The following is a 17,331-nucleotide window of genomic DNA, read 5'->3' on the forward strand; positions in this document are numbered from 1 at the left end:
AATTTTTTTAGTTTTCAAAGTTGATATTATATATTTTGATATTTTGTTCAAAAATGTTAAGAGGCCTTTTACCTTTCTTTCACTAAGATATGTTGTACAAAATATTAGACAAATTAAACAATAACTAAAATATATAAAGCAATCACCAAAGTTTTAAATTGGATAAGATGAACAAGAATAGTAGTTTATATAATGGAGAATTTCAATTTGTAATAATATTTCAAAAAATTATTTTAGTCTAGTTGTTAGTGTGCCCCTTTAAAAGTATATCCAGCACGGATTTGAATCCCGAAATGAACATATTTTTTTAAAAAATACATATATCAAAACAACATCGTCTTATCTTTGTTAAAAGTTGATTAACTTCTGTTAGAGTTAATGTAGATTTAAACACGTTTTAGAAAAAATTGGATAATTTTTTTTTTAAATTATAATTGAGTTGAGGTCGTTTTTGGCACTGACCATTTGTTCGGGTCTTATTTGGCACGATTGAGAGTGTTGGGGTCGAAATTGGCACTTTTTCTCGTATATCAAACGACGTCGTTTTATCTTGTTAACGGTTGACTAACTTCTGTTAGAGTCAATGTAGATTTAGGCACGTTTTAAGAAGTTCGGGTAGTTTTTTTGAATTATAATTGAGTTGAGGTCGTATTTGGCACTGATCAATTGTTCGGGTCGTATTTGGCACGACTGAAATAGTTTGGGTCGAAATTGGCACTTTTCCCGATGGATGGATGGCTGTAAAAGTGAAGGAACTTCTTTTGAGATGAGAATATGTTCTCAACCTTTGCATGTATGTGGACTGGAGGATTCAATTATATATTTAGTAATTTACAAGTCTAATAAATTGCAGTATTTAATGTATGGTAGATAAATAAATTTCGTAAAATATTCAGGCCTCTATTTTATATACTACCAAATTATATTCTTCAGCTTTTTTATTTTATTTTTCTACTTGTGAATATGATTAATCTGCAAGTTGTCCAAAAATACTGATTTTATTCAACAAGATATTCCACTATTTAAAGTATATGTTCAAAATCCCACTATATAAAAGGAGCTAATTTAGAGTTCATCTAAGGATTCCACGTAACACAAAATATTCCCAGCCAATCAGTTGAACACGTCATCATGGTTTTGTCGAGTATATTTTCTCATACATTTGGGCCTGGTTTTATTTCTACAAACCCAAACCCCTACCTAATATTTAACCAGTATATCGTTACCAATTCTTGACCCATCGACTTCTTCTTCCTTCTCGGCCGATTCACCCGCTTATGGTCTCATCACTACCACTATCACTCATAAATCAGTCATAAACACATAAAGATCCAATCATTATTGCAGTAAAATAAAGCCAATCAACTCTTCCAATTCCCACATCTAAAAACTATATATATGGCTCTCTTTACGGTGCTCTTATTCACTGAGAAGCTACCTTCATCAGTTTGTAACTCTTGCCTAATCCTTCTTCGTTAGGCAACGCTCTCATACATTTATCCTTTTGCCCTCTTTATTTAGTCTACAATCTTCGTCAAGGTAGTTTGGTTTGATTATTCCTGATTTTATCTCTAACTCTTCGATTTTGTGTTCCCGGTCCGAGCCAAATAATATTTGTTTTTATTTTCATTATCCTGCTAGATCTCTCTTACTAGGTTTGCGATTAATAATCTGGACCTGGATACCTTCTCAAATTCCGTCTCCATATTGCAGTTCGATCTATTTAGGTGATTATTTCGTGTCCGAAGAGAGCAGTCCGTAGCAAAGCGGCGGCTGCATGGGATCCAAACCTACCAAAAAGGCCAGTCAGCGCCTTCTTCATTTTCAAGTAATCATCTCCTACCGATTCAATTTTCTGTGTTTAGTAGTTTCCATGTGTTAAACTTATTTCTGTACAAAAGTTCATCATCTGGGTACTGTGAAATCTATTACAGGTTAGATGGGTAGAATCCTTTGTCTGTTATTGTGATGTCAAAAGTATCTGTCTGTTAATTTTATAAATGTTTTGTTTCATTGTGTATAATCAAGTGCAGGAGTAGGATTGTGAGTAGAACTTGAAGTTTGTATAATTAGTATAGATGGCTGCAAAGTATCTGTCTGTTAATCTTATAAATTTTTGTGGGGCTGATTAGTGGAGGGCTGAACAGAGTGCAAGAGCAAAAGATTACACGTTACACAAAGCTCTTGAAGTAAAGACATTGTGGCTGAGAGAGATCAGAGAAATTCGGAGTATTTAACAGAGAAAAAGAAACAAGAAACATGGAGCCGAATAATAGACGGTTACAGTGACAGGAAAAGCAAAAGACTACCAACTTTTCAAAACGGTGAAGTGATGACAATGAGCAAGGACACGGCAGATTATGGAAAATAAATGAAGGTAGAAGGGGAAAACGAGCTGCTCATTACGCCGGAGTGGCTACTGAAAAACGGGAATGTGGTTGGTCAGACAGTGCAAGGGATTAACACAACTGCATGAACGGTAGAAGGTGCAGTGGTAAGAATGTGCCGTTGATTTACAAAATACAGCAGCGCCTTCTGTTACGGTGGTTGGATATACAGACAGCCAGAAAGAGAAAGCTCAACACAAATACCAAGAAATGCACCAGGTACAGCACAACTTAAGCCGAGGATTTTAGCTTATTCAAGTATCATAATAGTGTCATGTGTTTCTCAAACAAATATTTTGGATTTGTTGAGGGAGGCGAGGAAGAGAAGCGACCCGGGTTTGTCATATAAAGACATGCTATGGTTCGTATGTAAGATTGTAAGAGAAATATGAAGTAAAGAAAATGTGTTTGGTTAGTTTACAAAAAAAAAATGTTTGGATATGGAACAAAAGGGCTGGTCGGAGAGCTGCGTGGGAATAACATGAGACTGTGCTTCAGAATATTTCTCTGCTAAATTAAAACTGTTCTCTTTTAAAAATATGTTCCAAGTATGTATTGGTTGGTGTATCGATGTAACTTCTTCAAATATCTTTTGATTGCAATTAAATAAGAGAAAATGCTCGAAATTTTACTAAACTAAACAATAGTAATAAATAATAAAATTTAAAAAATAAATAAAAAATATTATCTCATATCGATATACAAAGAAGAGAAAGAAAAGAAAAATACCAAAACACTAAAGATCATAAATTAAACTAAAAAGAAACATAACACATAAATGTATACATATCTTATATTACTTCAATATAATTGGTTTTTGGGAAATGGTTTAAACCCAGATCTATTAAACACACAGACTAAAAAGAAATATTACGTCAATATTTTAGTTAACAAACAATAATTCCATTACACTAAATAAATTATTATTTATTACAAAAGCAACAATATTTGTTATAGCATAAATTATTTAACAAAATAATTAAATTTTAAACATCAAAGGAATTAAACAAAATAAAATCTGACGTCAAAAAAAAAAAAAACAAAATAAAATCTAAAAAAAAAAATTAAAGAATATGAATTTTTAAGACTTCTTAATATATTATGCATATTATAAATAGTTTTATATAAATGATAAGAAATAGATGCTAATGTCGTGTTCATATATAACTCGGATAGCCCAAACAACCACAATACTCCAAACGAAAATAAATATATCCAAAATACTTCATGCATATTCTGGATCCAAACTTACAATCAATTGTTACATATAGCTACTTCCAATATATATTTAGTAGGTTATAATATCAAATAAATTTAGTGTTTAGTTACTTAAATTTCAGAAACAAAAGTATTTACACATCATACAAAGAAGAGATATACCACAAAAAAAATAATCAAAAATTACTATGAACTTTCTTTTTTTTTGGATAAATAAATATTATGCTCTTTATTATCCAATCAATATTTGTCAAGAAAGAATTTAGAAAACAATTTACCAAATGCTAATGTTCTCCAACTGCTCTCATATAGAACTATTAGTAGAGCATTTACATTTATTTATGAACTTTCTTTTAAACATGCATACACATTAGATAAAATAGAAGAAAAAATAAACAATTTTGTAATCTAAAACTATATTTTATATCAAATTTAGTATGTTTTTCTATAGGGAATGACCAAATGAAAAATTTTAAACAATTTCAAAATATCAGATAGAAAAAGTATTTTTGAGAAAAACTTATTTTTGAGAAAAACACTAACCCAAACATATATAAATTATAAAGGTGAAGTGAAAATAAGAGGGTGATTGATTGGGCTGTAGATACTCTTTTAGCTTTAAATTTTATCTACAATATTTAAATTACAATCATGATTTAATTTAAATTTTAAAGCTACAACAAAAGTAATAAAAATGGTTGTAAAAAAAACAAAAAAAACTCGTATTTTCTAAAGCAAGATTTTCTGTGCTACAGAAAAACATTATGACTGTAGAAATATATTTACAGTTACAGCAGATACATCTTTATAAATTATTTTACAGATTAATCACATATTTCAAAACTACATCCTAACCAATCACATTACCGAGTTTTATTCTTACTAATTAACTTTTTAACAAACACATGAAATTTATTACTCTCCTTAACCCCGTGAACAATATTTCAATTCACCTATACATATGTTCTTACAAGATAAATCACATTGACCTACTTAGAAAAAAAGACAAACACCAAATACTATAGAAGCCAAATAACAAATTCACAACAAAAAAATGATAGAAAAAACCAATTTATTTACTTTACTATTTTAGAAATTTTAGTTTATTGGCTATAAATTAATGTAATTTTTTTACAAACACAAATAGAATAATTGAGATAACTTTATAATGTATAATCCGCGCGCAGCGCGGAAAAAGAATCTAGTGTTTATAATAAGTTAATTTCTTCATAGTTAAGTTTGTCTACTTTACATGTTTCAATGTAATTTCATCCGTTGCAGTGTTTAATGTAGGTATTGGCTACTGCTACATGTATGATGCTCGGTTTAGGTTAAAAAGTTTATACTGTTTTCCAAAATTTATTAGTAAAGCAAGTAACGTAGAACCAATACATATGTCAACGTTTTTTTTTTTGACAACAAATATGTCAACGTTATTAAAACTCTTACAAAGAACATTGAGAAACTTTGTTAGAAACCCTTGTGCAGGTTATGCTTTTGTGATTGGCTCTACTTTATTAGTATTGTATTTATGAGATTATACAATGAGGGTTTGATTGGTTGAAGCTGTAAATTTATGTTTTTTTATCTAAGATTTAGGTTTTAGATTTTTAGCTTTGGTTTTAATTTGTTTTGTTGTAGAGATTTTTTTAGACCACTGAATAAAAACTCTGAGAAAGTGTTTTTTTAAAGCTAACATATAAAAATAAAATATGATGTTTTCTAGTTTTTATAATGTTTTGGGTCTAGATTCAATTTTAAAAATAAAAATATGATTGTTTCAAAAAAGACTGTAGAAATTAAAATGGCTTTCCACAGCTTCTACAAAACAACCCCTGAAATATTTATACCACTGGAGAAAACCAATCAACTAGTTTTTATAATGTTTTGGCTCTAGATTCAATTTTTAAAAAATAAAAATATGAATTGTTTCAAAAAAGACTAGAGAAATTAAAATGGCTTTCCACAGCTTCTACGAAACAACCCCTGAAATATCTACGCCACTGGAGAAAACCAATCAAGTAAAGTCATAAACAATGTCTTATAAGTAAAATCATTAGAACAGTGATCCACTTTCCAGTTAAAAAAAAACAGTGATCCACTCTCAAAAGGGAAAGAAGACCAACATAAACATTTATTCTTTTACTATTTTTATCAACTAATTAGAAACAACCACTCCAAAAAGAAAAACTTTCTCTTATAACAGACTAATCTCGTTCAAATATATGTTTTTTTTCTTAACCGATTTGCAACTAATGGGGGAAAATATTTGATTACGCCGACAAGTATGATGATGCATGGGCCTAGGTTTATTAGTCCGAGTAACATATGCATAGATGTATAAAAAGAATAAATATTTTCAACCAAACAACTTGCATCTTGTAAGCCCATTCGCTTTGTTAACAAACGCCCACAATGAGATATATTGATCTAAGAAGCCTTTTAAGTGGTTTCACAAATGTTCAACCAAATTAGTAACTCTCAAGAACCATTGCTTTCAATTGTATAATTGTACCAAAACAAGTTCAGTTATCTTATTATATAAAACTTGGTTCTTGAGAATTACTAATTAACATAATTTCGACATGTGTTAATAATTTTTTTAAAATTGCGATATATATCAAAAATATGATATTTTTTCTTAGGATTTAAAAGAGATTTAGAAAATAAAAGTTATTATTACAAAAATATATTTTTATGATTTTTTTAAGATTTTGGAAAAGAACAATTACTATTACATAGTTTTTTACAATTATATATTGTTAAAATTATTGGATATTAATTTTTATTTTTTTAAATCCAAAACAAGTAAATAATTGTATAAAGTTATTTGAAAGCAATGTTTCTGTTAAAAATATAATTTTTGTTTTTAGAGATAATAAATAAATAAAATTGTAAAATAAAAATATTAACTAAAACAAATCTATAAAAAAAGTTATAAAACCCTACAAATACAAGATATTATTTAATAAAAATCAAAAAGAAAAACTAACTATAAAGTAATATTTATAGTAATTTTTATTTTTTTACATCCTAAACAACTAAATAATTGTAAAAATTTATTTGAAAGTAATTTCTTTTGTTTTAAAAAATATAAATTTCGTTTGAAAAGATAATAAAGAAAGAAAATTGTAAAAGAAAAATATTAACTAAAACAAATCTAGAAAAAACGAATTATAAAATACAACAAGTACAAGGAAATATTTAATAAAAATCATAAAGTAAAACTAACTATAAAATAAGTAATATTTATATTTTAAAAGCCTAAAACAAAAGAAAATGCTAAAAGCATTACTATTATTTTACTATAAATAACAAACTTTTCTTTTTATAGATAATTGTATGTTAATAATTTATAAACTAAAAAATAGCTACAAATATTTCACAAGTATATTTAGGTTTTAGCTTCCACATATTATTTTCAAAAATAAAATAAAATATTATTTACGAGAAAATACTATCTAAGTATTTTCTTTTGATTTCTTGATACAACTCAATTTTTCTTATAATCTTATTACATTTCTTGAAAATAGGAACTTCTAAAAATAGTTAATATTAACTAGAAATAATTATTTGATAGTAATTTTATTTTTCTAAATCCTAAACAAATGTAAATTTTAAAATATTATTTAATATTAATTTCCTTTCTAAAACCCTAAAAAAACTTTAAGAGAATATTTGATATATTTTTTAAAAAAATCATAAAGAAAAGAGATTTTATCATATTTTTAAGTTCTAACCGAAATAAAATAGTAAGAACTTATTTGGTAATGTCTTTAAGTGATAATTTGATGATGAACATGATACTAAAAATTACCCCCTCTGTTTAAAATTAGTTTAGGTACGAATTGTATAAATAGTATTTTTTAAAACTTATTTAATAGTAACTAGAAATAATTATTTGATAACAATTTATTTTTTCTAAAATTTGTAAGAGAAGATAACTGTAAAAGGTTATATGATAGTAATTTTTCTTTTCTAAAATCGTAAACAAAAAAATATAAAAGAGTATTTGATATATACATATAAAGATTGTAAATGAAAAGGAGCCCTTTTAAAAAAAATCCAAACAAAAATAAAATTTAAATTATTTAATAATAACTAAAAAAAAATTTGATGACAAGTATGATGTTAAAACTATTTAATTAACAAAAATCAAAAATTAGGATGTCGTCATGATTCTTATTTATATGTATTTGGGTATACGAAAATCATACACATGTTTGATATATATTTTCATATTTGGTCATAAGAAATAGATTATTATTATTATCGCCGAAGTGATTTTTATATGCATTTTATCAAAAAAATCAAGATTCCTCGCTATTTTATTACATTTTTTATTTTTACTATGTAATATTTTTCTACTTTATTTTAATTAAAATGTTGTTATAGAAATATTTTATTTAGAAATAATAAATTAAAAAAATTATTAAGTTCGGATAAGTTTAATAAAATATTAAATTATTATATAAGAAAGTGTATGATATTGTCAATGACTCAGTTGACTTTATTTACTTTTCTATTTTTTTTCATTCTAACTCTTAATTTGAGTTGGATTGAGTTTAAATTAATAGGTATGAGTGTTTTTTCTAGCAATAAGTAGAAAGTTGATAAAAATTCACCTATACACATGATTATAAAATACAAATATTAACTGAGATTTATGTGTAAAAACGAGTTCTTAATTATAAAATAAATTTCAATAATATATGCAAAAATAATCTTAAAAATATAATAAAAAACTTATTATTTTTATTTTTGATTAAATTAAAATATCAAACAAAACCCGTTGCAACGCACGGACTCATATCTAATCTTAAATGAATTTGAAAATATGTCTATTTAGCTTTATTAAATTAGTAAAAAAAAGAACCAAAACATTATCAAAAGCTTTATCGTCTCTCTTTAGACTATTCTTTTTCGAGCAGGTGTCAATAAATACATGTCTGATGTATTCTCTCTATTCTTTTAACATTGCAAGTCGGTTGAGTATTTTCCAGCAAAACCAATCGTTGGTAACGGATGTAACACGTGTAAAAAACCACTTAACACGAATCCAAGACCGAAACGCCAGAAGAAGTGGGTACTCGCCACGTTGCTGGACATGTGTCGTCAAACCATCTCGTTCTCCGCTAATACATAACAGAGCCATCACAAGACCAATCCTCCAAGAAAACATCAGAGAGCTTTTACCGTTGATAACTATCTATCATCTATCATTATTTCATTCCTGCGAGAGAGGGAAAAAGTAGTGTTATATTAAAAAATGGGTTCAGGGAAGAGAGTGTACGGTTTGTGTATTGTATCTTTGGTACTTATGGCTGTTGTAACGATGGCCACCATCGAAGAAGAAGAAGCGGCTAAGGATGAATCATGGACTGATTGGGCCAAGGAGAAGATCGGTCTGAAGCATGAAGAGCACAACGTCCCGACCACTCACACCACCACAACAGTCCAAGACAACGTTTATGGAGCCACTGATAAGGCCAAAGACGCTAAGGAAGCAGCCAGACGCAAAGCCGAGGAAGCCGTCGGAACCACTAAGGAGAAAGCAGAGGGGGCTTACGAGACCGCAAAATCAAAAGCCGGAGAGACTATTGGTTCCGTGAAAGACAAGGCATCGCAGAGCTACGATTCAGCCGGTCAAGTTAAAGATGACTTGACTCACAAGTCAAAAAAAGTTAAAGACAGTTTGTCCGGAGATAACAGCGATGAGTCATGGACTGATTGGGCTAAAGAGAAAGTTGGAATCAAGCACGGAGATGATGAAAGCTACCCTAACGTGGGGGACACGGTGTCGGAGAAGGCCAAAGAAGCTAAAGACGCAGCCAAACGCAAAGCGGGAGACGCTAAGGTGAGGTTGGAAGAAACGGTTGAGGCGGCTAAGGAGAAAGCGAGCGATCTGACGAGTGCGGCTAAGGAGAAGGCGGAGAGGTTGAAGGAGGAAGCGGAGAGAGAGAGTAAGAGTGCCAAGGACAAGAGTAAAGAAAGCTACGAGACTGCGAAGTCCAAAGCCGATGAGACTTTAGAGTCGGCGAAAGATAAAGCGTCTCAAAGCTACGACTCAGCTGCAAAGAAAACAGAGCAAGCTAAAGATAGCGTGTCGCACAAGTCAAAGAAAGTTAAGGAGGATACCTTGAACGATGATGATGCTGAGCTTTAAAATGTGGGAGATAAATAATATCCAGAGAGGAGTTATTACAGCTTTTTAAGATGGATGATGTTGTTTTTGTTGCTGATCGTTAAATATGTGTGTCGTGTCTGAATCCTTTGTTTATGTTTCTTTTTCTTCTCGTTTGGTTTCATCATGTATGTTGATCTCTTTGGGTATATACATATATGATATATCGCACGTTCTGGGTTAGAAGACTTGTATAATAAGGTGGGCTTATTAGTGAACCTTACCGGCCCAAAACTCTTGAGATTAGAAGTCTAATCACTTGCTCACCCCCATCATTTTAGACAATTCCAATATAAATCTATTTTTTTTCTCTGCAAAATTTTATATAGTGAAAATAAAACACTTTTATTATAAATGAACACATTGGTGGGACATCGTTCGAGTAATAGCTTGCTGGCAATGATGTTAGGAAGTACGTCGTTTCACTATTTGGAGAAGAGCTTTGTTCTAAGGACCAAACGAAGTTTTACCCATTAGACTTAGCAAAAAAAAAAAAAAAAAAGTTTTACCCATTAGCCATTAGTCTATGGCACTTGCTTTTGTGTTGGTTAAAATATGATACTAAAGGGAATCTATGGCCACATGGATCTACAGACGAGGAACACTTGGATTATATATTAGTTTAAAACTTTCGCTTTTTATCTATTGGCACTTTGGCTTTTGCCCCCACTCCAGTGGTCGAGTAGTGGCTGGTGTAAGAGGTAAGTGATTGCTTGCCTCACATCATAAACTTATAATAACAATATTCAGTGCTCTTTTAAGTCATATGTGGTGGTTTCACTTTTCCAAATTAAAGTGTATTCGTTTGCTTATAATTGCTAAAATTATAATAATCTTTAGTCAAGAATCATATCTATATTTAACTTCCCCTTTTTGCTGACATCAAATGTGTGCTTTCTCCTTTCTTGCTCCCAAGGGTTGGAGATTCAACTGGTATCAACTAACTGTATTATTTAGCGTACCATATTGTATACCATAACATGTACTTTTGGATTGTTAATACTACTACTAGTTATAAGTTATAAGTCTATTACACAATACGTTTTAAGATATTGCGTTTAGTTGAATAATCTACGGTATCTTCTAATCTGGTCAAGTTGATATGTACATCTGACGCTCCCTGTTCGAAAACTCGTTAGGCGCTAGTCGGGCGGTCGGGTTGGGCCTAGCGCCTAACAAGAAAATCGGAGATTAATCGGAAATTATGCAGGGCGGAATTTTTAACGTTTTATTTAATTTATCTATATATATACTAGATAACTTGATAGAGTTACGAAGAATCTAAAGTGGTCCAGTGGCCATCGTTGTGTTAATGCCCACAGTAGGGTCGGGTTCAAATCTCCCTTGCCTAATTTTGGTCATTTTTTTAAAATCCAAGTTGAATGAAGGGTAAAAAGGATATTTTCCTTTCATCTTCTTCATTTCTTGTGCACGATCTTAAACCTAAACATGGCGGCTACTTTTTGTCGTTTTTACAGTGATTTCTTAATTCTTTTGCTAGATCTGTACTAATTATTGATGAATCTATGAAATATTATTCGATTTGTAGAGTTTAAATGAAGAAAAACGAAGTTTTTCATAAACACCCGATTTTTTAGCCGATTACAGTCTACTCCCGGCGGCTCCGGCCCGCACCACGATTTTCCGGCGATTACGCGGCCCTCGGCGCCGCGTTTTAGAACAGGGCTGACGCTTGAGAACCAGATAGGAAAATATATACGCGGATGTTCGAATTATCATATCTGCCACCAATCAAAATAGAAACTTAAAAGAAATTAACCAAATAAAGTCTCAATATATCTGACGGAATTTAAAAATTCGATTGAAACTGTATCATTTTTGTTGCACATGGATGTGTCTTAAATCTCTATACATCAATAAAAATCTAACATTCGTTGAGTCGTAGGTACAAAAAAGATAAACTCGTTAGATAAATATGTATTTTTAAAAGATAAGAAAATCGGGTTTTAAAGATGATACAAATACGGGTTAAAAGTTTTAAATTTATTGATTCACATAATAATACACAAATCTTTCAACGGAAATTTGTCTCAATACATTTTTGCTCTCTTTTGCTTTTTTTTAAATTGATTCGCGATTGTTCATACACTTTTTCACTACTACCCACATACTAATTTTAGAATTGAATTAAAATACATAAATCTATTAAATAGTTCTACCTGCATAAACCTAGACTTTTAATTGTTGGTAATATGATTCGGTAAACAGCATGTTTCGATCTTTTGAATTTTTAGTAAAACCCAAAATTACATGGTTCTTGTACCTCCTTTTTATTATTTTGGACGAATAGTTATGTAACTTAGAATTATATCAATTAAGCATCCTTTATCAATTAAGCATCCAATTAGGCATTCTTGGGGGGGGGGGGGGGGGGGGGGGGGGGTAGACTTAAGCTATATTTGCCTCTTCGCCGATGGAAAGGTTTGTGACTTTGTGTCATGTGTCTTTTTTATGCGTATAAGCTATAGATAGGCAAGTAGATGTGGATTTAGTTTGGATAAGATTTGTAAGAGAAGGAGACTCATTTATCCACTAAATTAGGAATTGTTTAGTACTTTAATGTGTCGCTTTTAGGAAAACCCTACGTTAAATGTTTGAAAAGTAATCGCAATATATATTTAAACACTCTAAATTGACGTGTGAATAAATTATTGTTGTGGAATCTAGGATCCTTTACGAAATTACGTTGGTAATCACAAAGTCTCTTTTCTATATACTTTTTTTTTTTTTGAAAAAGGGCTCGCTTTTTTTTTGTTAAAAAAAAGTCACAAAAGAGGCGATGTTTGAGGCGATTGGAAAACGGTTACAATTCATGCAATGGCTCACCACGATCTTGGTGGTTGAGCATGATTCTGATGGCGAGGAGTGGTACAACAACCCATGTTCTACCCACACGATGCCCTGTTTCTCCATGTTCAGAATAATTTCTCAACATGATGACGTATTACGCAAGAGATCAAGGAGAAGTGTCTATAAAAGAGAATGGAACTTCTACCTTCTTCGTACTATTGCTGAATTCCTTTCAGAATATCTACATTATTTTCTCAAGCAAAATACGCAAAACACGATGACAGACAATCTCAGACGTGCCATGCAAGACATCGACTTAGGAAGTGAGGACGCTCCCTTTGTTCTTCCCCCTGACGTGGTGAGACAAGCAGCGGCAGAGAATCGTTTCATCCTTATTGGACGCCCCTCTATGCCTCGTCGACAAAATTTGCGCAATCTTGTTGCCACCATGCCTCGGGTTTGGGTTTGGAAGGACTTGCCCGTGGTCGTGTTATAGAAGGGAGAAGATTCCAATTTGTTTTCCCTTCTGAGGAAGCGATGGATACGGTGGTTCGACGTGGGCCTTGGGCGTATGCAGACAGGATGATTGTCCTTCAACGGTGGACCCCTCTGATGGACATGGCGTTGCTTAATTTTATCCCGTTCTGGATCCAAGTGAGGGGTATTCCGCTCCAGTACATGAACCGGGAAGTGATTCTGCATATTGCTCGTGCTATGGATCATCAATATATCCAGATGGAGTATAATGAAGAAACAGGGGGCCGGATGGAGTTTGTGCGGTTTCGGCTTAACTGGGACATTACAAGACCACTCAAGTTTCAGAGGAACTTCCAGTTTACTCCTGGTGTAAATACTCTTCTTCGTTTTCAGTATGAGCGATTGAGAGGTTTCTGCGAAGTTTGTGGCCTTATCACACATGATTCGGGTCGCTGTTTAATTCAGAATGGAGGACCTGAGGAAGGGCCAGACGATGGAGATGATGGAGCAGATGATCATATGAATGAGGCTGAACATCAGGGCAACCCTGGAGTACATATTGAAGAAATCAATGAGGAGGAAGGGAACGAGGTAGATCAAGATCATTTACCTGCAGCGCAAGAAGAGCACCAGCCTGCTGAGATCCAAAGGCCTGAAGATGAAGTGACTGGAGAAGTAATGAGTCCAGAAGAAGAGCCACGTGATGATGATTGGATGTGGGCTGGTGTAGCTATGCCCACCATGTATTCTGACGATATCAACTCAGAAGAAATGTTCTCTATTTCTCCGTTTGCAGAACGCTCCGATGGTCGTGTTGCTCTGAAGAGAAAGACATGGTTAGAATCAGCAAATGATAATAACTCCAAGTTCAGGCGTATTGAGAAAGGGGAATCAAGTGCTGCGCAGGGTGGAAAGAAAGAGGTTATGTCACAGCAGAGAGTACAAGAAGGAACTGCAGAAACACAGTCTGATGGCAACATATTGAGAGGCACGGTGGGCCCTGAACCACCACTGGCGCCATGAGGACAGCCTGCTGGAACTGTCGAGGTCTAGGCAATGACTCGACAGTTCGACGCCTAAAAGAGATACATAAAAAGTATCTCTTGGACATCATCTGCCTTTCAGAGACAAAGCAAGGAAACGATCTAGTGCGAGACGTTGGGGCACAACTCGGTTTCCAAAATTATGTTTCGGTTCCTCCTAATGGTAGTAGTGGTGGTCTTGTTATCTTTTGGAACCACAATGTTCAGCTTTCTGTTTTAAGTCAATCTCCTAATATCATCGATTGTAAAGTCAGTATCAATGAAGTTTCTTCTTTCTACTTCACGTTTGTATATGGTCATCCTGTTTCTTCACTACGTCATTATACATGGGAGAGACTTGACAGATTGGGAATAAATAGGAGAAATCAACCCTGGTTACTACTTGGTGATTGGAATGAAATTCTTGGCAACCATGAGAAGATTGGAGGCAGACTCAGACCAGCGACATCTTTCCAGACATTTCGAACTTTAGTACGAAATCTGGACCTGGTGGATCTTAAGACGGTGGGGAACAGATTTTCATGGGTAGGAAAACGAGGAGATCATCATGTACAGTGTTGTCTGGACAGAACAATGGCTAATGGTGAATGGCTCAATGACTTCCCTGCTTCAGAAACTGAATTCTTGGAAATAGGAGAATCAGATCATAGGCCTTTGGTGACTTTTGTTTCTCATGATATAGAGGAACCAAGAAGACTGTTTCGCTTTGACAATCGCTTGTGTCAGAAGGAGGGGTTTAAAGAGACAATATCAAGAGGTTGGAAAGGATCTGGGCAATCACAGCTGATGCACCTCCCTCTTGCTCAACGTCTGATTAAATGTCGATCCCAGATTTCTACATGGAAAAGATTAAACCGTTTTAATGCAGAGGAACGTATACAGTTGCTTCGGAGTAAACTAGATAGAGCAGTCTGCTCGGCAACTACAACAGCACAGGAGAAAAACCTTATTATGGAAGACCTCAACCAAGCATATATAGAAGAAGAAATGTATTGGAAACAAAAGAGCAGAGTTATGTGGCTGAGAGCTGGTGACCGCAACACATCCTACTTTCACTCAATCACTAAAGCTAGGCGACACAGACTGAATCTCACCTGTATACAAGATGATCATGGAGTTATACAAAGAGGCCATAAAAACATAGCTAAAGTGGCAGAAGACTATTTCCAGAAGCTTTATTCATCAACAACGGATCCATCAGCATATTTTTCTAAAGTATTTGAAGGTTTTCAGGCAAGAGTAACAGATGAAGTAAATACAGAACTGATAGCTGGAGTAACAGAGGAAGAGATTCAAGCTGCTATTTTTGATATTGGAGGTCATAAAGCTCCAGGGCCTGATGGTTTTTCTGCTATTTTCTACCATAATTATTGGGAGGAGATTAAGCCGGAAGTAATTGCTGAGATCATTCAATTTTTTGATAATGGAAGTCTTGATAGTCGATTGAACCACACACATCTATGCTTAATCCCAAAAGTATATCCACCGACGGGCATGACTGAGTTTAGGCCTATTGCATTATGTAATGTGGCCTATAAAATCATCTCTAAGGTCCTGGTGAATAGGCTGAAGAAGCATCTGTCTGGTCTTATTACAGAGAACCAGGCCGCCTTCATTCCAGGAAGAATGATTACTGATAACATCATTCTTGCTCATGAGGTTCTCCACAGTCTGAAGGTCAGAAAGAGACAAGCTAAGTCATATATGGCTGTGAAAACAGATATTACCAAAGCTTATGATAGGCTTGAATGGAATTTCCTTGAAGAAACGATGAGGCGAATGGGATTTCATGATAAGTGGATTTCCTGGATTATGAAGTGTATAAGTTCAGTCACATTCTCTGTACTCATCAATGGATCACCAGAGGGTTTTATCACACCGCAACGAGGCATAAGACAAGGCGATCCTCTATCACCGTATCTTTTCATTTTGTGTGCTGAAGTTTTATCACACCTAATGAATCAAGCTCAGTTCAGTCGGAGACTACTAGGAGTTAAAATATCAAATCAAGCGCCAGCCATCAACCATCTGCTCTTTGCAGATGACTCTTTGTTCTTCTCTTTGGCTAATGCAAGATCAGGAACGCAGCTTAAAAGGATATTGGAGTTATATGAGCAAGTATCTGGTCAAGCTATTAATCTTACGAAGTCATCTATTACTTTTGGGAGTAAAGTTTCACAAGGTGTCAAGACGCAAATGAGAAACATTCTAGGGATACACAATGATGGTGGAATGGGCAAGTATCTTGGTTTACCTGAACAATTTGGCAGAAAAAAGAGTGAAATGTTTGCATACATTATAGACAAAGTCAAGAAAGTCACACAAGGATGGCATCAGAGATATCTATCACATGGAGGAAAAGAAGTTTTACTAAAAGCAATCGCACTAGCTATGCCTATTTATTCCATGAATGTCTTTAGATTGACTAAAGAAATTTGTGAGGAAATTAATGGAATATTAGCTCGCTTCTGGTGGGGTTCAGGAGATAAGAAGGGCACTCACTGGTTCTCTTGGGATCGGATTTGTCTACCAAAGAAAGAAGGGGGGCTAGGATTCCGTGATTTAGCAAATTTCAATCAAGCTTTACTGGGAAAGCAAGTTTGGAGGATCATGCAACACCCTGAGTGTTTAATGGCTAGAGTGCTGAAGGCTCGGTACTTTCCAGATGGAAACATACTTACTGCCGTGCTAAAAAAGAAAGCGTCGTATGCTTGGAAATCTATTTTACATGGAAGAGATTTAGTCAGGAAAGGACTGCGGGTTATAATTGGTAATGGATCAACGGTCAGCACTTGGATTGACCCTTGGATACCATGTCATCCACCACGACCCCCGAGATCTAATGGAAATGGTTATGGATTTACTACAGTGGATCAATTTTTGACACCAGATGGAAGTAGATGGGATGAAAACAAGCTTCGAATGGTCATTGTTGATGAAGATGTTCAAAGAATACTAAATCTTAAGGTCAGTTCCAGAGCAAATTTAGACCTGTTGGGATGGCAATACAATGGCAATGGGTTATACTCGGTGAAGTCTGGATATTGGCTCAGTACTCACTTACCAACTAATCCCATTATCCAGCCAATACCTGGAAATCCATTAATCAAGCAGAAGATATGGAAGACAAAGATCCCGCCCAAGCTACAACACTTTTTATGGAAAATGACTTCACAAAGTTTAGCTACAAGCAACAATCTGGTAAGGAGAC

At 33.5% G+C, this 17,331-nt stretch overlaps 1 protein-coding gene, 1 long non-coding RNA gene and 1 pseudogene across 2 annotated transcripts; all 3 read left to right on the forward strand.

Moving 5' to 3' along the window:
- The first annotated feature begins 540 nt into the window (after window positions 1–540).
- Window positions 541–5,710, forward strand: LOC117134285. Its single transcript, XR_004458524.1, has 2 exons — window positions 541–1,539; window positions 1,714–5,710. It is a non-coding gene; the product is annotated as an uncharacterized LOC117134285 (long non-coding RNA).
- A 3,055-nt stretch (window positions 5,711–8,765) lies between these two features.
- On the forward strand, window positions 8,766–9,975 carry LOC103869679 (late embryogenesis abundant protein, group 3). Its single transcript, XM_009147759.3, has one exon. The coding sequence runs from the start codon at window positions 8,875–8,877 to the stop codon at window positions 9,769–9,771; it is 897 nt and encodes a 298-aa protein (XP_009146007.1). The 5' UTR covers window positions 8,766–8,874; the 3' UTR covers window positions 9,772–9,975.
- A 211-nt stretch (window positions 9,976–10,186) lies between these two features.
- On the forward strand, window positions 10,187–14,348 carry LOC117134200 (annotated as a pseudogene).
- Window positions 14,349–17,331: the final 2,983 nt, after the last annotated feature.

The sequence above is a fragment of the Brassica rapa genome, chromosome A05 (assembly GCF_000309985.2).
Source record: "Brassica rapa cultivar Chiifu-401-42 chromosome A05, CAAS_Brap_v3.01, whole genome shotgun sequence".
Lineage (NCBI taxonomy): Eukaryota > Viridiplantae > Streptophyta > Magnoliopsida > Brassicales > Brassicaceae > Brassica > Brassica rapa.

Coding starts and splice junctions, on each gene's coding strand:
- LOC103869679 (XM_009147759.3), top strand. CDS start 8,875: ATGGGTTCAGGGAAGAGAGTGTACGGTTTGTGTATTGTATCTTTGGTA.